Raw genomic sequence first — 24,326 nt, forward strand, 5'->3', positions numbered from 1 at the left:
CTTGGTCCCATGGGATGGTGTTGTTGGAATTCTGCTGTAGGCCTTAGACTCCAGCTGAGCTGTATTGAACCTTGGGTATGCATGGGCCAGATCCTTGGGCTTCTCAGGTTGTTGGCTTTCTACAAAATGAGGACAGTGAGAGTCACCTTGCGGGTGGGTGGCAGGAGGAGCCTGTGTGTCCTGCCCCCTGAGCCTTCCTCCCTGACAGTGAGGGGTCGAGAGTTTCCTTGGGTTCCCTCTGGGCACCATGGAAAAGGCTGCAGGAATCTGACAATGAAGGCAGGGGGCATCCTCCAAATGCTCATGGGCTGTAGGGACAGCACCCACCCACCCAGCTGCGTCCATAGGACGGGAGTGAGTGACTCCGCTCCCAGCAAGCGGTGTAGTGGGAACCTCGGAGCCCTTGTCTGGGTCAGTGTTAGCACCGATTCCCCAAGGATCGGCCCCTCACTAGAGGAAGGCCCAGCCCGAAGGAAGGCCTGAGCCGGCCTGTCTGTGAGTGCATGCATCTAGAGCCACTATGGCTGGGGGTGCGACACAGACATCTTTCCACCACCTCAAGCCTCACCCTCCTGCCAGACCTCCCCCCTCCACCCACCATACCTGGAAGCCTGGAACATGGGTTGGAAGGGGACCCACCTCCTCCCTCAGCTCCTCTGCTTTATTGTCACCAAAAGATTTAGGGCCCAGATAAGTCCAGCATTAGATCAGCATTTCAGCCCAGGCCTCCTGGCCAAGTGCATTACAGCACTGCCCTCCTGGGATGGTCAGCAGCTGCCTGGCCACGGGGCCGCTTGTACTAGTCCTGCCCTCCCGGGGGCTGCCAGAGGGACCCACCCAGTCAGGCTACATCCAGCGGCAGGGGTAGTGCCTCGCCTGCTGTTGGCAGAGCTCCCTCGGAGGAATGCTGAGTCCCCAAATGATCCAGGCCTTTCTGGATTGAGGCAGACCTGAAAGCTCATCCTAGTTCTTGAGAGCTAACGACAATCACTCCCATGCGCCACTCCCATTCATTTGCCAGTACTGTCCTTGCTCCAAGGGCCCCTTAGTTTTCACCAACCCTTGTGAAGCAGAGACTACAGGCATCTTCACTTTAGACAATGCAACAGAAGAACAGATGGAGAAGAAACGTGTGGGCTGGGTGTCCCAGGGCTTTGCAGTCATAGCACCTGGCATGGTGCTGGGACGCCACAAGGGACCCCACTACTTCCTCCTTGTTCTGCCCAGAGGCACCCAGCCACTCCTGGCTCTGAATGTGCCCATCCAGCCCTGTGGACAGAGGGCACCCTTCCTGGCACACAAGGGGCAGGGCCTCTTTTCTGACACTCTTGTGCTTCCTCTACCCTCTGGGTGGCCACGGTACTGGCTCATGTACATTTTGGAGTACTTGAGTTTTGCAGAAGTTTCTTCAATTGAGGTGCTGTCATTCGGAATTTGAACAAAAACAACCAGGGCAATAATGGATGGTTGCCTTTTCATCTGTCCAGGATGGCACCTGCACTCTACACTGTGCTGGTAGATTTCCTTCTGCCTACCAGTTCTGCCTAAGCTGATTAATGGAGGTAATCATGGCACTGCTTGTTTTGGCCAAAAGTGATTGGATCAGGAATGGACACAGAACACTGGCTGACCAATCAGAGGCTTCCATTCAGACATTAGCCCAATCACAGAAGCTTTTCCAGGATATTTAAGCTGGGATCAGAGGCTGGCAAGGCCAAGCTCAGAGAAAGGAAGTCTAAGGAAAACCAGCCCTAAGGAGGGGATGGGGAGATGCTAATGAGTTGGGCACCTAATTCTAGTTGTCCTAGAAGAAAAAAAGAAAGTAATCCTGGTAAAAGGCTTTTCAGGAAAGTAAACATATTCCAACACTGCTTCATGGAAAAGCTGATGATGAAATACAATTATTTTGATGGAATTGACTCTAGAAAATAATTTCTTCTCCAAAATAACCAATATTAAAACAATTTTGGCTTATAATTTTATATTCATGAATAGAGTCAGAAGCCCTGAGAGTTCAGATAATTGAATCCATTTATCTGAAAGTGTAAATAAGGCCCAAGATGTTTAATAGATATTGGGAAATGGGAAGAAAAGATTCAAATGGGAAGGGAATGGAGTGGGGAGGAATGGAAAAGAAAAACAACAAGAAAAGAAAGAGAAGAGGGAAACAAAGCTTTTGTAAATACGATAAATGGATTCAATTTCAGATAAATGGATTCAAGATAGTATGAATTTAGTAACTCAACGCAATCTCCCTCCTGGCCCTCCTCCCTCACCTTTCCACCCTGCCACCTCTGGAGCATTATTAGCTCACGGGCTTCTTATGAATACTACGTGTAAATAAAATGTTATATAAGTACTGCACACTAACCAATTGCGCCACTAGAGCTTTGTAAATAACATGTTATTTGTAACTATTTTTAAAATTAAATTTGTTAGTATATTTTAGATAATGATCATTTTCAGCATAGGGAATTTGCCTGTACATATCTTGATATATCTTGATACTTCTTTTTTCCCCAATCTCCTCCTCCCCCTTCAACCCTCCTTCCCCTTCGTATTTACAGAAGCTTTGCTTCCCTTTTTTCTTTCTTTTCTTGTTGTTTTTCTTTTCCATTCCTCCCCACCCCATTCTCTTCCCGTTTGAATATTTTCTTCCCATTTCCCAATATCTATTAAACATCTTGGACCTTATTTACACTTTCAGTTTCTCACACCGGAGAAATGTGATATTTATGTATGTGTGTCTAATTTATTTCACTTAAGGGTATGGTCTCAAGGTGCATCCATTTACTTAGAAATGTCTCAAGTTTATCCATCTTTATAGCTCTGTAGTATTCCACTGTATAAAAAAACCCATGTCTTCTTTATCCATGCATTGGTTGATGGGCATTTGGGTTGTTTCCAAGATTTAACTATTACAAACTGTGCCACTATAAACATGAGTGCATATATCACTGTGGTAGGATGCTTTTAATTCTTTTGGGAAGATACCAAAAAAGGGAATATCTGGGTCAAATGGAACCTCTAGTCCTAGTTTTTTTGAGGAATCCCCACACTGATTTCCACAGTGGTTGCACCAGTCTACACTCCCACTAGCAGTGGAAAGGGATTCCTTTTTCCTCACAGCCCCTCCAGCATTTGTTATTGGTTCATTTCTTGACAATAGCCATTATTTCTGGAGTGAAATGAAATCTCAGCATTGTTTTAATTTGCATCTCTTGAATGACCGTGATTTTGAACAGTTTTCCATATATTTATTTGCCATTCTTACTTTTTAATCTAAGAAGTATGTATTCATTTCAGATGCCCATTTTTGGTTGGGTCTTTAAATTTGGGAGGCATGATTTTTTTCAATTCTTTATATATTCTAGATATTAGTCCTTTGTCTGAGAAAGAGCTGGCAAAAAATTTTTCCCCACTCCATGAGTTGTCTCTTCACTCTGTTGGTGATTTCTTTTGCTGTGCAAAATAAGATGAGATCCCGATGGTTGATTCTTTGTCATATTTCCTGTGAGATCAGAGTTTTGTTCATAAAGTCTTTGCCAATACCTATGTCTTCAAGAGTTCTACCTATTCCAGCAGATTTAGTTTTTCTGTTTTAGTATTTAGATCTTTGATCCATTTCTATTTTAGCTTAGTGCATAGTGAGAGACATTGGTCTAGTTTTAGTCTTTGGCATATGGAAAACTAGCTTTTCCAGCATCATTTATTAAAGAGCCTACCTTTCATCTGGTGAAGGTTTTTGGCACTTTTGTCAAAGACAAAGTGGCTAAGTATGTCTGGAGTTGTTTCTGCATTTTCTAATCTGTTTCACTGATCTTTGGGTAGGTTTTGTTTGTTTTGTTTTTTCCAGTACCATTCTATTTTTATCACAGTAGCTTTGTATTGTAATTTCAAGTCAGAGACTGTGATGCCCCTGCCTTGCCTTGGTTGCTCAAAACTGCATTTGTTCTTCTAGGTTCTACTGGTTCCAGATTAAGTTTAAGATTGTTTTCTCTAATTCTGTAAGGTACACCCTTGGTATTTTGATCAAGGTTGCATTACATCTGTATAGCAATCTTGGGAGTATGAACATTTTCATTTAATTGGTTCCTTCCTACCCAAGACCAGGGTATGAATGTCTATTTTCTGATATTCTCTTTGACCTCCTTTTTCAGAGTTCTGTCGTATTCAAAGTAAGGACCTTTTACTTCATTTGTTACATTGACTCCTAAGTATTTCATTATTTCAATGCTATTGTAAAAGGTACAGTTCCCCTAATTTCTCTCTTGGTGACTTTGTTATTTGTATACAGGAATGCTATTGATATTTGAGTGCTAATTTTGTATCCAGCTATGCAACTGAATTTGATTATTAAATCTAGAAGTCTTTTGGTGGAGGTTTTGGGGTCTTCTATGTAGGGTATCATGTCATCTGTGAATAATGATAATTTAACTTCTTCCTTGCCTGTCTTTATTTTTTTTATTTCTTTCTCTTGTCTAATTGCTCGGCTAGTGTTTCTCCTTCACTGGAGCCTCCAAGAACATAGCTGTGTGGCCCTTTTCCTCTTCAAAGTGTAGGGTGGTATGCTATTCAGCATCCCAGTCCGGTAATGAAATATCTGAGCTTATCAACTTGCAAGGAGAAAAGATTTATTTGGGCTCACAGTTTTGGAGGTGACTCTGTTGCTTCAAGCCTGTGGCAAACAGCACATCTTACTAGGAACACATGGTGGAGCAAAACAACTTATTTCCTGGCCAGAAAGTGAAAAAGAGAGAAGAAGATGCCAGGATCCCATAGTTTCCTTTGAGGGAATGCTCCACAACCTAAAGACCTCCTGTGAGACCCTTCTCTCAAAGTTTCCAGAACCCAAGTGTGTTGGGGCAGTGCAGTGGGTTTCTAAGAGTCCAAACAAAGTAAATGCCTGGAGATGCTTTTGTGAGAGATAAGGTTTATTAGGGGTAAGAGGCACTAATAGAGAAACACAGGGTTAACTGCAGTGTACCAGTAAAGGAGGGTGCCCAAGAAGCATGTGTAGGTCCAACCACATTTTCTGGGTGCAGAAAGGGGCTGCTCAGGCACAATCCCATAGAAGATGCAAGGTATGCTCAGGTCAGCAGCCTTTCCCAGCAAAAGTCCCCTATGGAGCACATGCAAGGTAATGGAACACATACAAGGTCATGGAGCACATACAAAGTCCCTGGGAAAATACCATGGAGAAAGCATACAAGTTCAGTAGCACCACAAGGAAAAGTCCATCAGAGATGCATATCAGCCAACAGTCACCCAACAGGTTTAGTGGTGACCAGGTAGATGAATTCCTCAGACGTGGCTCTCTAGTTTACTGCAGGGAGGCAGTTTGTAGGTTAGAACACCTAGCAGCAAGGTCACTGGTTCTTTGTTCCATTATCTGACCAGCATTCCAAGGAAAGGCTGACTTACCAAAGGGCAGGAAGGCAGCTCCTGCAGCAGACAGTAGTTTGCCCTCTACAACCAAGGTCTTTGTCCCCTACTGTGAGTCTTAACTGTGGTGTTTCTCCAGTTCCAGTTGGAAGGAGCTTCAAGACACTACCAATAGCATTTCATATTCTGCATATTTAACTGGGGGGACATATCACCATAACTCACTGCGTGGGTGCTGCAGTTGCCCTTTACTGAGCTCCCAGCATGCGTTCTGATTTCTGGATCTCATCTCCTTTTGGCCCCTCTTTGCTTTAAAAGAGTCTGCCCCAGAGGGCTCCCTCCATTCTAGTAAGCATGTGCTGAACTGCACTGACCCTGGGCAGGCTGTCAGCTACTAGGAAAGCTGCGTGGCCCAGGTTGCTCCTTGCTACAGAGGCTAATGCACCCTGAGCTGCTGTGGAAGGGAAGCCGAGGCACAGCAGAAGTAGCCTGGCTATGCTGTCCCTGGGGAGTGTGTGCTGCAGCTTGGGGTGAGCTCCTCTGCCACAAATCTAGCCTCTGGCTCCTGTGATCTTCCCCCCACATTTTGCAAGTGCGACATTTAAAAAAATGTATTCGAAGCATGTGTCACATCCATTGCTGCTGCCTTCTTTCCTTTTATGGGGATCCCAGTGTTGCTTTCAGAAAGTTACTTTATTTGTGTATTGGAAGGCTAAAAAGCCATTTGATGATAAATAGATTATCATTAGGGGCATAATGATATTTTGTAAAATGTTATGCCTATGGGCCAGGGATACAGCTCAGCCCCATAAGTGCCTGCCTGGCAAGCACAAGGCCCTGAGTTCAATTCCCAGTACAAAAAAAAAAGTTATGCTGTGTTTCCAAAGTTGAATAGTTTTGTCTTTATATAATTTCTGTCTTCTGTGTACGGCATGATTTCACCTAATTAAATATTGCTGTTTAATATTTTCTTCTTATTAGAGGAGACCATACTCTTTGTATGACATGTTTTAATAAATGTTATCTATTAAAAAAAAAAAAACCCACTAGTTTGCCCAGTTCCCAGAATCCCTCAGATAACACTTATCAGGACATTCTGGTCTCTGCTGAGAATGCCCCCTTCACTTGGCAAGTTCTTGGGAGCAGAAAGTGGTGTTTCAGGGCCATGGTACCAAATGTTCTAATTTTTGTCCAACCCTAGGCGCCTGAGCACCCCTACAGTCTTATTGCATCCATCTCCCACAATGCTCTGCAGGTGGCACATGAGTTTGTAGACTGCGACCAGATTCTACAACAGCAATACAGAGAACAACAGACTCTGGCAAGCCCTGCTGACACTACAATCAGATTGAATAAAATATTTTTCCAGGAAGTAGAAAGAGATTGTAACTAAGTGGAAATTGGGTCAACACTAAGTTTATCTAGGGCCAGGATAGAGTATGGGTTTGCAATTTATGCAAGACTGAAGATGTATTATGAGAATTGTCAAGAATGAACACATATTCACCGTACTTACCATATCCAGTATTGTTCTGTTTTGTAGCACCCTCCTTTGTATTTGAGTAATTTCCTCATTGAACAAGGTTATGCATTGAGAGGTGAGGGAAAGAGCAGTGTATTTAACCAAAATCTTGGCCTGAAAGTCAACATCAATGGTTGCTGCTTGAAGAGAAAGTAGAGCAAGTAGGTAAAACCACCAGACAGCTCAGGTTACCCTATGCCTGGCCCTAACCATAGCCCAGTGAGCGGAGTGAGAAGTAGGGCACAGTAAGAAGGATGCAGGCTGGTATTTAAGGCTTTCCCTGTGTGTATGGGGGAGGACTTATACAAGGTAGGCATGACTACCCATTGGTGTCGCATGACCGTAACAACTCTCCATGTTGACTGAATTTGCTGCCTGAGATATTTAGTATTCTCCAGTACCATGCTAAAGTTGCATAGTAGAGGTTCTGCCCATATTTACAGATGGTAAAGACATGTTATTGTTACTTGTTCTTTCAACACAGAGAGGGATGCCTCCTTTCACTTCTACCAGCATCACAGCTAGCCTCTCTGGGCAATCAAGCATGGTATATCCTTGCATGGCCTTAGTTATCTTCATGTTTCCCATACAAGGTGAAAGACACTGTATCCAGGGTCATCAAAGTCCAAGTCTGTAGCACACTCGTCCAGCTGTGCCTATGAGCAGCAGGTGTTTCTACAGTTTAATATTTGCTTCTATGGCATCAAGGCAGTTGGCTGTATGTGTCACAGGTGAATGGTAGAGGAGGACAAGGATAGCTCAGTCTACACCCAGAAGTCTATTCAGTTATTATTTTCTGGACTACCATCGAATACCCAGTTTTTTATTGCTCTTCATAAAATTGTTTTCAGTGTGAGCATCTCAAGACCTGAATCTTCCAATGGCAGTTCTGTTAAACTGGGCTCAAATTGACTCAAGACAAACTTGGGGTCTCAGAAGAACCTTTTGCAACAGTTATCATCAGGTATGCATGTAAAAGAGCCATTCCTCCATGACCTCCTGGCTTTAATTTTTGGTAGGGCTGACAAACGTGACTCCATCTTGATTTGAAAGCTCTGATTCACTCCCTTATATCCCCTCACATCTTTATGAGATTATCTTTGAAAGCACAGCTAATGAATCACCCTGTAGTCACATTTTTATTTGTCCCTCATTGCCAGAATGCTTATGCAGTTGTTGGTCTTATCCGGTCCCTGTTGGAGAACAAGGGATTCATGGTTGAGAGTCAATGCCATAATCCTTTTAGCCACATTTGAGCAACAACAAGACTTAAAAGGAGTAGTTCTCAAGCTAAGTTTACCAGTTTTTACCAAAGATAGTCAAAGGAAGAGTGAATTTGTATGTAGCACTTGTTCAGGTCTTTTCCATGGGTCTGATTGCAAATGCTTCAGAGCAGAATCAGAATGTGGATGACAAAAGACTTAGAACTGCTACGGTTAGAATTCTGGTGAGTTTAGCAATTGACAAGATAATTAAGCGACTTATATAGCATTTTAAAATGACAGCCATGACTGACAACATTATAGCAGGGTCAATAGCTGTCTTGTTTCAGATACTCCTTAGATGACTAATGCCCAGTCTTTTTTATCATTGGACTGTGTTACGGTTTGTGTCTGGATGTCCCACCCAAAGCCTCACTCAGTCATGGGGTGGGCTTCTAGAGTGTATGATTAATCTGAGGTCCAGTGTTGGGATTATGGGTGTGAGTGCTACACCCACCCCAGGGTGGGGAGCCTGTGTACAGTATAAGGGAGGGAAAGAGGCTTGCTCCCCGATGCTCCTCCCTTTTGCTTTTGTCACCTTTGCTGTTTTCCGTGGCCATGAATGGTTGCCCTCTACCATGTCCCACTCTGCCTGGGAGCCAACAAAGTATGGACTGAAACCTCCACAAACTATGAACTAAATAAACCTTCCCTTCCTTAATTCTGGGTGTCAGGTATTTTGTCTCAGCAATGAGAGAAAAGTAACCTGCACATTCCCAAGCAGGGTATTATCACTAAAAAATTCAAAGGGTAGCTTTAGACTTACTTGTTAATTGATGGACAGATAAACTTATTTAGTCACAGCAAAAAGACATAGACCAGATAGCATGATAGCAAGGTTCTCTCTATGGCAGATTCCCCCCAAGCAAAACATGAACATGAAAAAAATCACAAAATCTTTGGCTCCTAAGCAAGTTCTTACAAGTTTTCCCAAGACCAGATCAATGTTAAGCATAGAGAATTAGATTCTACTTTCATATCAGTGCCCAAAAGTTTGATTTTAATCTTTAATTATAATCAACTTGATCACACATACAAATTTCCTTTCATATGTTTCATCTTTCATGGCCATTTTTCTTAATGTAACCTTTTTACTTTTATCTTTTTTGAGACCATCTAGTCACTTTATCTTAGGGTGAAGTCTCATTTACTGTACAAAACCCTTCTTCAAACATAACTCTCTCTATGTCTCTCTCCCTCTCTGTCTCTGTCTGTCTGTCTCTCTCTCTCTCACACACACATTCCCTCAGTTCTTCTCTGTTGTATGCTTGCAGCCACTTGGGTTTTAAAAGGTTTCTGTCATATTTTTTCTTGGTCTCATAGATACTATATTTCAGTGAGGGCCGGCAAACCTTCAAGCCTTTGCATGACCTTCAATGACAAAATTATCTTAGCACAAGCAGAAAGCAACAAAAGAGCAAATTAACCTTGCAAATGCAATGTAAAAACTATCCCAAAGCTCTTCTCTAAACATGTTTTAGGAATATCAACTAAACAAAAATATCAATTTAAACCACAGAATTCAAAAGCAAGTTTACTAGTCAGCCAAGATGGGTGCCAATGGGCTCTCTTTAACTCCTCTCAGGCTACAGGAAAGCTTATTTCGTCCCCTTTGGCATCCAGAGGCAGAAATCACCCAGGCTTGCCGCGCTACCAGGACCCAGTGCAGGCCGTGTACAACCCAAGAACCACCTTTTCCACCTGATATCCAGATTTGCTGCCTGACTTACTGTCCATATCAGCTTGAGTTCAGGCCCCAGCTTGAGCTCAGTCTGGTGGCCTGGACTCGCCTCCTCTGTCCTCATATTTCTGGTGGTGTCCACACCCAGCACTGGCACTTTAACAAGTTCATCCTACTCCTCTTCGTCCTGTACTAACCTGGCTTATTGTCTGGGCTTTACCTTGGAGCTCAGCCTGTGCCACTGCATCCATCAGGAGTGGCCATCCCATGTCTCTTAGTTTTACACAGATCTTTCTTTTGCTTTAGAACACACTGCTCACTAACAAACAATATTTCTGCTAATCTCGGGCATGTTCAGGGCATCTCTATACTCGTGCAGTGGCTCCCAAACATCCATGATAGCTGTCACCCTCCCTGCATGGAGGTGGATGACCATCCCAGGGTTTCTCCCCCAGCTTTTATTCTCTTCTGAACTCCCTATCTCAGCACTCAGGGGAGTTTTCCCAGCCTTCTGATTGGCTCGCTGATTATATTGCTCAAGTGTGCTGGGCCAGGCAGTGGAGTAGGCTCCCAAAAGACTGAAGAAAATAGCTGGAGATGGCTTTCATGAACGGTAACTCTTAGGAAAGCTAACTAACTAGCATTAACAGGGAAGCAAGGTGTTAACTGTAGCTGATTAATGAGTGAGGCGTGTCCACAAGAAGTGTGTATGGATCCATCCGTACTTCCCAGCCAAGTATCACAGGAGGTGTGCTCAGTCCACAGTCCCTGTGGAAGTCACAACCCTATGGAAGGTGCATTCAGGTTAAAGCCCTCCTCCCAAATCTCACAAAGGCACATGAAGTGTCAACAGCACCACCTAACAAAAATCCGTGAGACACGTACTAGTCAATCCCAACACCCACCAAGTTTGGAGGCAGCAAGTTAGGAGAACTGCTTGGATGCAGCCCTCTAGTTTAGGGAGGAGAGCCACAGATTAGACTGCAGAGCAGTGATATCACTAGCTCTCTTTGTTCCACTGCATGACCAGCATTCCAACGGGCGGCTGACTTAGCAGACAGACAGGGAGGCAGCTCCTACCGATGATACTCGTTTGCCCAGTTCCCAGAAATCTTTAGATAACGCTTATCTGGACATTCTGGTCCCTGTCTGTTGAGAATGCCCACTTGGCTTTACCGGTCTTGGGAACAGAAAGGGCTGTTTCAGGGTCGTTAGTTTTTCTCAGGGATGATACACTCCACCTCCCAATGATAGCAAGCTGGGGACCAAGATTTTGCCACATGGGCCTTAGGAGGACACTCCAAACCCACATCGCAGCAGGTGGCACTCAGGCAACTAGGCCAGCATAGCCGAGGACAGAGCGTATGAGGACCAAGCTGGAGGCTGCGGGCCCTGATTCCTGTCATTGCCCGCTTTTCCAAGGGTTTGAGGCATTTTCTGAAGTTCTTCACACCCCTCCCCACAAATGACTTTTAAGAAAGACATGTAATGGCTAACCTGGCTTATTGTCTGGGACTTTGTGAGCGAGACAAAGAGAGAAAGAGACAGAGACAGAGACAGAAACAGAGGTAGAGGCAGAGATGGATGGGACAGGCGCATGTAGATAGTAGAAAGCAGGAGGAAGGTCGGGCCTCACTAACCAGGCTTTTACACCAAGAGTGCCCAGTCAGTTTAAGAGGTGTGTGTGTGTGTGTGTGTGTGTGTGTTAGGGGGGTGTTAGGCAGATCTGAGGCAAAGAGATCGATTTCAGTCCTAGCCATACCTTGCAACCAGCAAGTGTCCCCAGTCTCTGTCAGTCAAGTAACCAGAAAACAAGGTCCCAGGACGAGCAGGGGCCGGGAGGCTGAGGACAGCAGTAGGGACAGGCTTTAACAGTCACATGGGTTCTTTTATTTTATTTTATTTTATTTTGTCTTTTTGAGATAAGGTCTCACTATGCAGTTCAGGCTGACCTTGAGCTCACTTTGTAGCCCAGGCTGGTCTCAAACTTGCAACGATCCTCCTGCCTCAGCCTCCTGAGTGCTGGGATTACAGGCATGTACCACTATGCCTGGCACATGGGTTCTTCCTATACTTTAACCACATGAGAAGTGTTTTTCTACTCCACCCTTCTTGCCCTGTAAGACATCAGTGTCCTAAGGCTGGCTCATTCCTGATTATGAGAGAATGCTTTTAAAGTTGCAAAAATTTTTACAAGCTGCCTGTTAAGCACAGATTTTACGAAATAATTGAATTATAAGCTTATGATGAAGTAAACTGTATTGAAAATAAAGGTAATACTCAAAACTCATCCAATCTATTGCTTCCTAATTATTCAAGCATTGAGTTTATTTACAACTTGTATGGTGTTTATACGATGGGAAGACCACAAAGTGGGTACCATATAACACTGCACATCTCAGCTCCACGGTCAGGGCTGTCAAGCTTGTGGGACTGCTTACACCAGAGACGTTGGCAAGTGCTGTGGATCAGGGATTTCCCCACCCAAGTCTGTACTTTTTCCTGGGAGTGCTGGCTGTTAACCACCAACCAGCACACCGCTGATGTGCAGTTCCAGGAGTGAATGACTGACTCCTACTGCTTTAGATGTGGAAAGTGTTCAAAATAGTTGTATGCTCCCGTTTGCCAACATGGGCTGAATAAACAGGGGAAAGTGCGCTCAATACCTATGGCCATCATATTACCCCAGCATTCCGGGTACTTATAATTTAAAGCCAGTTGTCCCTCCATAGGGGAATTGTTTCAGGAAGCCCTGTGGATACAAAGCACTGAGGATGCTTTGGTCCCTTATGTAACAGGGCACAGTGTTTGCATCGAACTCACACATACCCTCTAGTGCACTTTAAATCATGTCTGGAGGACTTAGAATGCCTAATGTAATGTGATACTATATAAACTGTTATTACACTGAATTGTTTAGAGAGTAATGACAAGAAAAATATCTGTACATGTTTAGTCCAAACCATTTTCTTCTTCAAATACCTTCCATCCTTGGTTGGTTGAGTTTGTGGGTATGGAACCCACACATTGAGACAGCAGACTGTATTTTGCCATGTGGTCAGACTGGGGGACCCATGTAAGCTTCAGAGACCACACTAGCTTTGTCAAGTCCAGTTTGAGGGGTGTGAACGGTTTACACACTTCCGTCCCTCTCTTCACCCAATCTTGATAGCGCTATACACTCTTTTCTTTGTCTTTTAATTTTACTTGTTGTCTCCCAAATTTGGGAAATAATGTTTCACATTGTTTACCAGCATCAAAATGTAATGCTTTCTGTAGGGAAAAAGAATCAGTATTTTTTCCAGGACCAGATCTGAAAGTAAGTAATAGTAATAAAACCACCAAACTGTAAGATGTCCATTCCCTAAAATATATAGCTTAATTAGAGCTGGAGATTCAAGTGACTCACAAACCATGCAGCTGGTAACCCTGCTTCAAGCTAATTGAATTAAAAAAAAAACAAAAACAACTTGAAACCTCCTGGTCGCTCCAAGAAGCAAACTTTGTGTACTTCCTCTCCCGAGAGCTGGAGGCTCGCTTGGCCACACAAGACATATAAAAAGCCCATTTGGAGAATCACTTGTTTCCCACGTGGCTCTTAAGTCAGCGTAATTTAAGAAACACACAACTCCCGCACCCAGCTCTGGAAGTCACAATTGGCGCACACTTGGGAGGATGGACAGAGGACGGAGGAGTGGCTTCTCTGGATGTTTCAGCCCTGGAACTGGCTTCTAAAGATTCAAAATACGTTGCGCACAAAAAGTGTTCATAGATGCATTCAGGGCAAAAGGCAGGCCATAAAATCCAGAGAACAGACCAGGACCCCAAATGCTGCTAGGGGCTGAAGAAGGGAGTCCGAGGAGGCAGACAAAATGGTAGTAGCGTTTATCTCTGGACGGTTGGCTCAGGGACTTGATGTTTTTTCTTTATCATTCTCTGGATGTCCCAAGTGCTCTGTGATAGCAAACGATGGCATTTCTGTTTTCATTCTGGAGCAGGATATTTTTGCTGGCTTGTTTGTTAAACAGAAGATATGACCTTGACCTCCCCTGAGTGTCCCCTGGGCTGGGTCATTTGCTGATTTCATGAGCAGACTCAGGCTTTGCTTGTAGCTTGACCAGCAACTGTGAGGGAGTTCAGTGTGAAAACCAGTAGGGGTGACTTTTTATAAACCTGGCCTGTTTAATGGCACTCATGTTTGTAACTGACCAGGGCGTTTCTTTTTTTTTTTTTTTTTTTTTTGGGTTTTTCTCCGGTACCGGGAACCGAACTCATGACCTTACGCATGCCAGGCAGGCGATTTTGCCACTGAGCTAAATCCCCAGCCCCAACCAGGGCGTTTCTACACCCACCGGCAGCCAAGGGCCCCTGGCTGTGACGTCTACCGTGACAGGTGCTGCTAGGCACCAATTCAATTAGTTTTCTAGTTTTCATCACTGCTGATAGCTTTTATATTTTTAAATCCCATTCTAATCTTGACTGGGATATTGGAAAGGCCAGCAAAAGTATATTTGGCTTTCTGATTCTCTTGCGGTTCAGTGGCCCATGGTCTGGACGTGAAGGAGGAGACCCAACGACAAGCTCTGCTAGATCCACCCATGCCTGCTGTCCCTCTGCTCCTTCCTGCCTGCAAAGTGGGCCAAAGCCTGGGGGTGTTCTGCTGCTCCGTCAGAAGCAGGACTTGCATTCGCTGATGTGGCCACAGGTGGTGGCTTCTCAGAACTGGAAGGATCCGTTTCCTAAGGTGAAGTCAGCTGTATCTCTCTCCAAAAAGAAAAGTGCTTTTCTGGCTTGGAGCTGTGGCCTGTGGACCTCTAGAATTGCAGGGACTCAGAGCTGCCTGGACACACACTTGACAAAGCACCCTCTAACTCTTCAGCTCCAGCCTCTGAAGCCTTACCAGGGCAAGGAGAATCTGGGACACGGCCCACGCTCACCGCAGGTCTACTCACTGCTTTATTCATCCCTGCCACCAAGGCCTCCAGCCCAGCAAGGCTCCGTGGACAGTGCGCATGCTTGGGAAGAAGCAAGATGGCAAACAAACCAATATAGCTGTAGCAACTCCCACCAGTAGGAGACCAGAAAGAAAAACAAAGCCGGGCGGTGGAAACGCAGATGTCCTTTTGGCGAGGGTGGTCACATAAGGCATCGTGTCCCATGATAGACAACCTGATAGAGGTGAGACAGTGAGACACTCGAAAGGAAAAGATAACAGGCAGTAGAAATAAATTCCCGAGGCCTTGAAGCAGAAATCAAATAATAGCAAGACACCATGCAATGTGCTGGGCACTGTTTCCAGTCTTGATAGATTTTACTTATTTAATCCTCGCGGTAACCCTGAGAAATAGGGACTATTTTTATCTCCCTTATGTGAAGGAAGAAACTGTAAGCCAGAGAGGCCGAGTCATTTGCCCAGGCCACTCAACATGACAACCATCATCTGCTACTCTATGGGTCCAAATCCTAGACTTCAGGGTAACCAACATCCACTCCTTCCTCACAGGAATGTATTTCAGCCTGGGAAGTCCAGTATCATCCTTTTATATTAACATCTCCTTTGGGGTAGGCAATAGGATCAATCTTGTTTTGCCGTAATTCCACATATCCGGTTGACAACTGATGAACTTTAAGTCAATTATTAAACCCGCTAAAACCTCTCCGTTGTGTGTGACGATTGGATGGATAACCAGCTGCACGCTGAGGAAGATTAAACCTTGGAATTTACTGAAATTTCAGCTTTTTATTTGTCTTTTTAAAAATCAGTTTTATTGTGATATAATTCATATGCTGTAGACCTGACACATTTAGAGTGCGAGCCAGTGGTTTTTAGTATAGTTGCAAAGTTGTTTGTCCTTTACCAACTCAACTTCACAGTATTCTCAGCACTACACAGACTTCATACTTGCAAGCGGTCACTTCCCTCCCCAACATAGGGAATCATGAATCTACTTTACCCCCAGGCATTTGTTAGTTCTAGACACTGCATATAAATGAAATCATACAATATTTATTCTTTTGTGTCTGGCTTCTTTCTCTTATCATAATGCTGTTGTAGTATGTATCAGTGCCTCATTCCTTTTAATTGCCAAATAATATTCCACTGTAGGAATATACCACATTGTATGCTTTCATTCATCTGCTCATGGTTGTGTTCACTTTTATGAATGATGTGACCATGAGTGCTCTTGCAGAAGCCTCTGTGTGGACAAATGTTCTCATTTCTCTTGGGTACATCCCCACGGTAGAACTGCTGGGTCCCAGGATGGTAACTAACTCCGTGTTTAAGCAACTAAGGAATGAAATACAGCTCTATTATTCTGATCTTCCTCCAAGAATTACATTCCCATCTCACTGGTGCCTTTGACGCCAGCCAGGGAAGGAGGGGTCTTAATTCTCACAAGAGCTGTTGACCTTTCTTTGTCACCTTGTCTACACAATCAGAAACATCTTACACCCCAAAGTGATGAACATGAGGGCCTCTAATCATGTCATTTTATTACCAAACAGTATTGGGGAGGTTGGCAGTATTGTTTTGCTGCTTCTTAAAGTCCACACACACACACACACACACACACACACACACACACACACACACAGCACACCACACCACACAACACCACAGTTAGGCATTCATACCCTTGGAATTAGCCACATGGCTTATCCTTGGTGAGAGGCGCCAATAGATGTAAGTGGGCTTCTGCCTCCATAAGCAAAGCCCAAGGAGCTTTGCTGCCACTTCTCAAGGCCAAGGCCAATCTGCTTTTGTCCATCACCGCCTGCTGCAAGGTCCACGAGACAGTCAAGGACACTGTGCCTTAGGTGATCCAGAGAGCGGCCTGCAGCTCTCAGTTCCTGAACGTGGCGCAGGTTACCAGAGCCCAGAGAGGCCAGCACGGGCTGGGCGGGACTTGCCTCCTCCCAGCCCCCACCAGGGGCCCTGGGAACATGCGCGTCTGTCCACAGGGAGCAAGGCCGGGGCCCTGGGAGGAGGAAGTGGGCTGGGCCTGGCCAGGTGCTCGCCCTCTCCTCTCCAGAGTCAGGCAGGCTTGGATGACGGCAGGCTTCCAGGTGGGAAGTGCAACATCTTGGCGTCTTACGGGCCTGTCCAGAGATCCAGATGTTTGGTGTCAACAGCCCCGAACCTGGGTGATTGAATCTGACACTTTTTTATAGAGTGTAGTCACAGCTGTCCAAAGGAAACTCATCTGCATTCCTTCCTTCCCTCCTGGCTCGAGTGCTCAGAGTTCCGATTCCAGGCAACATCTGGCAGCTCATTCTTCCACTCTTACGCTGGGAAAAGCCCAAGAGTCCCCCCAAGCCCATAGGAAGGGGGGCACCAGGGCCCTAGCCAATTTTAGGGAAGGGTGGGAGGGGGTGTGGACAAAGTCAGTTCTATGGAAGAAGGGGGATTCTTCACTGGATGGGGTTCATTCAGACAATTTTTGTGGTCACTCTCTAGTCTATGCTTCTCAGACCCTAGCACAAAGTGGACACTCCTCCCCCAGAGGCTAGGGACACCACCTCAGGAGACCTCAGGGGGGTAAAGGATAAGGGAAGGGAATGGGCCTTTTGTTCATCCTAGTCATTCTCCTCCCAACAGCCTGCATTCCTGGGGTCCCCAGCCTCGCCCCACAGGAAGATTGCCTGCCGTTCCCAGAAAACAGCACACAGTCTGGACCTCTGCAGCTCTCCTCTCCTTCCAAGGCTGCCTGGCAATCTTCATCACATTTCCTGGCTCTGCTCCAGCATCCCTTCCTCCTCACAGCCTTCCTCACACCCGCAAGAAGGCAGCTGCCCTGCGTGCTGCAAGCCGCCTGGCTGGGGCATGCTTCCATGGTGGCGTTTATCAGCCAGCTTTCTCCTTGTGGACAAGGCTGGCCACTCATCGAAAGCCCAGTCCTGACAGCCGTGGCTGTGTTCCCAGCAGGGCCCTGTGGGGACCAAGTTTGCAATCCCCCATGCTACACAGGCACTGGGTAAAAGGCAATTACCTTGGGGCTTGATGATGATTTCAAATCCACGCCCCAGAACTTCATTTAGCTTGCTAAAATGAAAGAGAGCTCAGGGTGATCCTCAGTGGTCCCCTTAGCCCTGCATGCCTGCACCTTAGTCCTCCCTAGGTAAACACAGACTGATTCTTGGGAACTCTAAGTAATGTCCTTAAACGTCCTCCTGCTGCTGCAGTTTGGATCTGGAGTGCTCTCCAAAGACCTGGCTCTGAAGGCATGTTCACCAGCTTGTGGTGCTATTGGGAGGTGGTCAAACCCTTAGGGGGTGGGGCCTAGAGGGAGTAGGTTAGGTCATTGGGGGCATGGCCTTGAAAAGAATATTGGGACCCTGAGTTTCTTCTCTGTCTTTTGCTGCCTGGCTTCCATGAGGTGAAAAAGCCTCTACTATCATGTGCTCCCATCACCATGGGCTGCCTCAGGCCCAAAGCTACAGGGCTAAACAACCAGACAACCATAGACTGAACTGTGAGCTGAAATAAACCTTTTCCTTCATTTACTTGATTTTGTCAGATCAAGTCACTTCCTTCCCCAACATAGGAAATGATGGATCTATCTTGTTTTGCTGTACAGTGACAGAAAACTGATGGATCTATCTTGTTTTGCCATACAGTGACAGAAAACTGATCAGCACATCTACTTTCCAGGAAACTGAAATGGGCGTCTACAGCCACATGTGGCAGCATGACTGTCCCCAGCCTCTTTCTTCACAATCCAGAGAGTTACATGTTTTCACTTTCCTGTCAGTTTCTGGTCATACCAGCCCATATAATGGGATCAAGTTTATTTTAGCTAAGAAACATAAATAGCTGGGCATGGTGATAAATAACTATAGTCCTAGCACTCTGGGAAGCTGAGGCAGGAGAACTGCAAGTTCAAGCCCAGCCTGAGCAATTTAGTGACTTGGTGAGACCCCTTTTCAAATCCCTAAGCCCCAGTACCTCAGAATTTGATGATGTTGGGAGACTGGCCTTAAAGGAGGTAATGAAGTCAAAATAGGGCCATTAGAATTGGTCTGCCTGACTGGGTTCCTCCTGAGAAGAGATCAGGATGTAGACACACCCAGAAGAAGGACCATACGGAGACACAGGTAGGAAGCAGCTGTCTGCAAACCAAGGAGAGAGACCTCAGAAGAAACCAACTTTGCCCACACCTTGATTTTACATTTCCAGCTTCTAGAATTATGAGAAAACAGATCTTTGTTGTTCAAGCTGTCCCGGCTATGGCATTTTGTTCCAGCAGCTCTATCCAGCTGATACCCCAGCCTTTAGGTCTGGGAAGTAGGCGTGTCACTGCCCAAGTGCCATCTTGTCCTCTTCATCTGACCCTTCTGGAAGTTAACTCCAGGAAGGAGCCTCACAGATCGCTCCTCTCTTGATCCAGGGTGGTTGGTGGCATCACCCCCCATGAACTGCTGCCACCGCTAAGCAGAGGACTTCCGGGGAAAGGGGCTGCAGCAGGTCCGTCATGGGCAGTGTGATCCCAGAGGGCAGGATTCTCAATCCTAGCTGCACAGAAGAATCCTGAAACTCAGAGACATGCTGTCCTCCCAGACGAGTCCAAGCACAACAAGCAAGGGGTACTGGCCACGCACACAGATGTATTTGCTTTGTAACTTTTACTGGGGGGCTCTGATTGCCGCAGAGCTGCAGCGCCTCGTGGGTACCTGCAGGCTGCTGTTGTGGTCTCCCTGCCTCAGCCCCTCTTGCGCTACTTGAATGTTTGTGCTATTTGAATTTGCTCAATGTGCCAGCTGCTCAGCTTCCCCCTATGCTGTTGCTAAATCCTCATTTGGCAATCAAGACTGACAACACGACTTTTCCATAGAAACCCTCTGCGGCTTTCTTCTCCATGTAGAAGTTGTGTGCCCTCTCTGTTGCCATAACAGATTTCCCCAGGTACAGCGAGCATGGGCTCCAGTCCCTCCCACCACCACACCTGCTGGCTTCCCCACACCCACTCTGGGAAGGCGAGAGCCAAGACCAAAGAGCCTGCCCAGGCTCCAGTTTCCCCCAACACAAATTCGGGTGAAGCCGGGAGAGTGGAGCCTACCCACAGGGGCAGGGCTGTGTGGGGAGCAGGCAGGCCAGGGTTTAATGTTTAGCCCTGCGCCTGACCTGTGGTCTGGTTGGGGTCAAGCGGCCTCAGATCAGTGTGCCTCGGCTTACTCCTCAGCCAAGTGGGACCAGGCACACCCAGCCCCTCGTGGTGGGTACGTGAGGAGTGCTATGCATCCGGGGCAACAGTAAGAAGCACGAGGATGTCTTGATCGCTTTTCTTTTTGTCCTCCTGTCTCAATCTGGGATCCCCATCCTTGCCCTCACTGGAGGAGGTTCCAGTTTGCTAGGGAGGCGTCACTCACTCCAGGGATCTCCCCTGGCAGTTCCCCACCAACTTCTGGAATCTCCCTCTCCTGCTTTTCCTGCTGAGAATCTCCAGAGCCATTTCTGCCAGGCTCCACAGCCCCACAGTGAGCCCTCGGGGAGGGAGGAAGGCAAGGCCCTGGGGCAGGGAGGCTGTTCCAGCCAGCTCTGGGCCCTGCAGCACCCCCTGCAGCAGCTCTGGCGTCCGAAGGAGGGGCCGCATACTGCATGCCCTGCAGCTTCTTAGGGAAAACAGATTCTTCCGAGCCTGAGATCCCACCAGCACCTTTGAGGGGATGACAGAAGCCATCTTTCTGGGCAGTAGCTGCCCCTCGGTACAGAGTGGCAAGTGGGTCATGGGCTGGCTTTCGGGTCCAGTCTCCCTCCTGGCCAGGCACCTTTGACATGACAGAACAGAACGGCCATTTGATCATCACCCAAAGAAACCATTTTTAGAAGGGGAATGCAGCTCACTCCAAAGCCTGGGAAGTACAACAGCAGGGCACTGGCATCAGGCGAAGAGCTCTTCATTGCCTCAAGACATGGTGGAGGGCATCTCGCAGCAAGGCAGCACACGCATATTACCTAGGCTCACTGCTCCTCTTCCTCCTGCCCTCCTCCTCCTGTCCCTCCTCTTCCTCTTCCTTTTCCCCTTCCTGCTCTTCCTCTCTACTTCTCCTCCCTTCCTTCTCCTCCTCCTCCTTCTCTTTCGTCCTGCTTTCCTCTTTTTTTCCTCCTCCTCCTTCTTTCTTTTCTTCCACTAATGTCATCATAGGGAACCCACCCTCATGACCTCATCTCATCCCGCTCTCTCAGGAATAGTTAGAAAAACTAGACCAAAACCGCAAGGAGGTGAGCTGAATAACACCATCAGCCATGCTGATCTAATTGACATTTTTAGCATGATAGCCCAAAATGGAGGAAACGCTATTCATTCCTTTAAAGCTCACATAGTTCACTCGTCAAGATAGATTACATGCTAGGTCATAAAATGAAACTAAATAAACTTAGAAAGATTGAAATTACACACAGTGTTTCCTAGCAGGTATGGTGGTGCACACCTGTAATCCCAGAACTCTGGGTGGCTGAGGCAGGAGGAGGATCACAAGTTTGAGCCCAGGTTTGGCAGCTTAGCGGACCCTTGTCTTAAAAATTTGAAAGTACTTAAGATTTAGCTCAGTGTGAAAGGTTTGCATTTAATCCTTAGTACTGAAGAAAAGGAGGGAAGAAAGAAGGGAGAAAGTTCCTGACCACTATGGAGCCAAATTAGAAATCAATAAGAATAAGATAGCTAGGGAAAAAAATCACATACTTTGAAGAAATCTATGGGTCAAAGAGTAAATCACAATGAAGTTTTTAAGATATTTCAAACTAAATGATAAAATTTAGTCATAGTTTATCCTAATAATACAGTTGCTATTGCAAATTACTAATTTGCTATTAAATAGTAGTAATTATCATTAATTTGATAACATTGCTAATAAAGGATACCATTCCATGACCAAATAGAGTTATCACAGTTTAACACTGGAAAATCAGTTTAATCCAACATACTTAAGAACGAAAGGGGGAAAAAAGGAAAAATTTATCTCAATCAATGCAGAATAAAAGAGTAATGAAAGTGAAAACCTCTCAATGTCAGTGTAGGAGATCGTCCCTAATCTGATAAAGAGCATCTATGAAAAACCTTTTGGTAACATCATACCTAGTAAGGAAAAACTAGATATTTTCCCCTAATCTGAGGAAAAGTCACTTGCTCATTTCATTCATAATTTTTTGGAGAGCTCAGACATTCTAATATGGCTAGAATAAAAGAAAAAATATAGAAATGTCATGCAGGTAACATGGTCATTTATATAGACTATAACTAACTACAAGAAATATATTAGCAAGGTCACAAGGTCAAAGCTTAATGCAAAAATCTGTCACAGCACACAACTGAAAATTGAAATAAAATTAAAATATCATAACAAACCAGGCACAGTGGCACATACCCACAGTCCCAGAACTCTGGGAGGCTGAGGAATTAGAATCATAAGTTCAAGCCCAGTCTGGACAACTTTAAATAAATAAATAAATAAATAAGTACATTTTTTAAAGGACTGAGGATATAGTTGAGTATGAAGGCCCTGGATTCAGTTCTCAGTACTGAACCAGAAAATCATTTCATTTATAATATCACCAGAAAACCCAACATATTTAAGAATAAATTTAACAAAAGACATGTAAGACTCCATACTGAAAACTATTTTTTTAAAGCTAAAGGAATTAAAGGAAAACTAACTAAACAGAGATATATTTCAGGTTCATGAATTCCAAACTTTCTTTTAAAGGTATAGTAACCGTAATCATGTCATTTACCTACCAACAGACAGATTAATGGAACAGAATACAATTCAAAGTAGACACACATTTATCTAGTCAGTTAATTTTTGACAAAGATGCCAAAGCAATCCAACAGGAAAAGAAAATTTTCTCAACAAATAGTGCTAAAACAACTGAATATTGTCAATTTAAAACAAAAAAGGTGGGGGGAGGGAGACTCTCTGAGAAGGTTCTCACATGGCTAACTGGGCCTAAAATTCAAGATGGAGCCTAAAAGCCATTTCCTGGTTGTGGGGGTCACACAAGTACTGTATGTTCCTGGGAAAACCACACACTAAGCACCCTGGTCCTTGCTGAGGACTGCTCCTATCTCAGCTGACAAGATAAAGCCCTAAGGTTTCTCTTAACTGTCCAGACATGACCAGTGAAATCCTACCTACAGTCACAATTCAGTGTCAGCCAATCAAGACTGAGAGTGATTGTGTCCTTCATTTACATAAAATCAGTCCATTCAGACTGAGTACATTTACATTCCTCATTTGCCTAAGTGGACTGGTGTAGGAATCTGAATAGGAACTTTCTCTAGCAAGATGGCCTCACCCTTTGCTCTTTAAAATGAACGCACTTTCCTTTTGTACCATGGGCTGCAACTCTCCAATTTGTACAGTTTTGTCTTCCTCTTTCTTCTTTGTTTTCTCCTTCTGCATTTTTAAATAAACCCATTTTTAAATTCAAGCCTTTCCTTGAATATTTTCTGAGAAATTTTGTTGACAATATCTGTATAAGGAAAAGAAATTAACCATTATTTCTGTCTTACACCATACATTTAAAAACCTAGCTTGAAATGGACTATGAAACTTTGAGATCATCTTTGTGGACTTGAGGGGAAGCAATGCTTTCTCAGACTAAATAGCCCAATAACAAAAGACAAGACTGCTAAGTTAGACGTCATCAAAATTTATATCTGCTCAGCAAAAGATGTTTTGAGGAAAATGAACCACAAAGTAGTTTTAAACAGTCACAAGATATGTATCTGACAAAAAAAAAAAACTAGTACCCAGATTACTAACAGTACTTCTCCAAGCTAATAAAGAAAAAAATTTTAATAAAAAGGACAAATATGAACAAAAGAAAAGCTACAATAAAAACATAAATGTCACATAAAGTAAAGTTTGAATCAAAAGTGTTAAAAGAGGTAAAGAAGTATCTTTAATACTGATAAAATGAACATTATACCTACATGGTAAACAAATGCCAACTCTAATATATGTTAGCCAATAACTCGAAAACTAAATGATCAGCTAGACAAAAAAATAAGGAAGGGTGTAAAAGATGTAGTAATATAATCATAAACTTGATCTAATCTTGCATCCAACGAACAAAAACCACATAGAGCAGTTATGAAGATGGGTCACACATTTGGCCACAAAGAAAGTCCCAACAAATTCCAAATAACCAACATCATACACACTACATTCCCTTCTCATGACAAAATAACATTAAGGATCAACAAAAATACAGTTAGCTAAAAGCATTCCATTTTTAAAAACTAAAAGTCCTACTTTTAAATAATTCATACACTAGGAAATCATAATGGAATTATAATTTTCCAATAAAGCGAAAACAAAACTACTACCTATCAAAAACTGTGAACTACAGCCAAAATAATACTTATAGGAAGACCTATAGTTAGCAAAAAGCAAGAAAGGCTAGAAAACATGATCTTAGACAAAATAAGGAAAGGGAAAGTAATTAATAAAATGTAAATAACTATGGTGAGGG

The 24,326-nt window shown here is 44.6% G+C and overlaps 1 protein-coding gene across 1 annotated transcript in view; it reads left to right on the forward strand.

The window, feature by feature from the left end:
• LOC106148121 overlaps nucleotides 1-18,298 on the forward strand; it is a 56,258-nt gene extending 37,960 nt beyond the window's left edge. The window contains exon 4 of the mRNA XM_013512427.1: nucleotides 17,451-18,298. Within this exon, the coding sequence (XP_013367881.1) occupies nucleotides 17,451-17,830 (380 nt within the window). The 3' untranslated portion in view covers nucleotides 17,831-18,298. The remainder of the gene's footprint in view (nucleotides 1-17,450) is intronic.
• Nucleotides 18,299-24,326: the final 6,028 nt, after the last annotated feature.

Source organism: Chinchilla lanigera, unplaced genomic scaffold, assembly GCF_000276665.1.
Source record: "Chinchilla lanigera isolate Chin_1 unplaced genomic scaffold, ChiLan1.0 scaffold00015, whole genome shotgun sequence".
In the NCBI taxonomy this organism is placed as follows: Eukaryota; Metazoa; Chordata; class Mammalia; order Rodentia; family Chinchillidae; genus Chinchilla; species Chinchilla lanigera.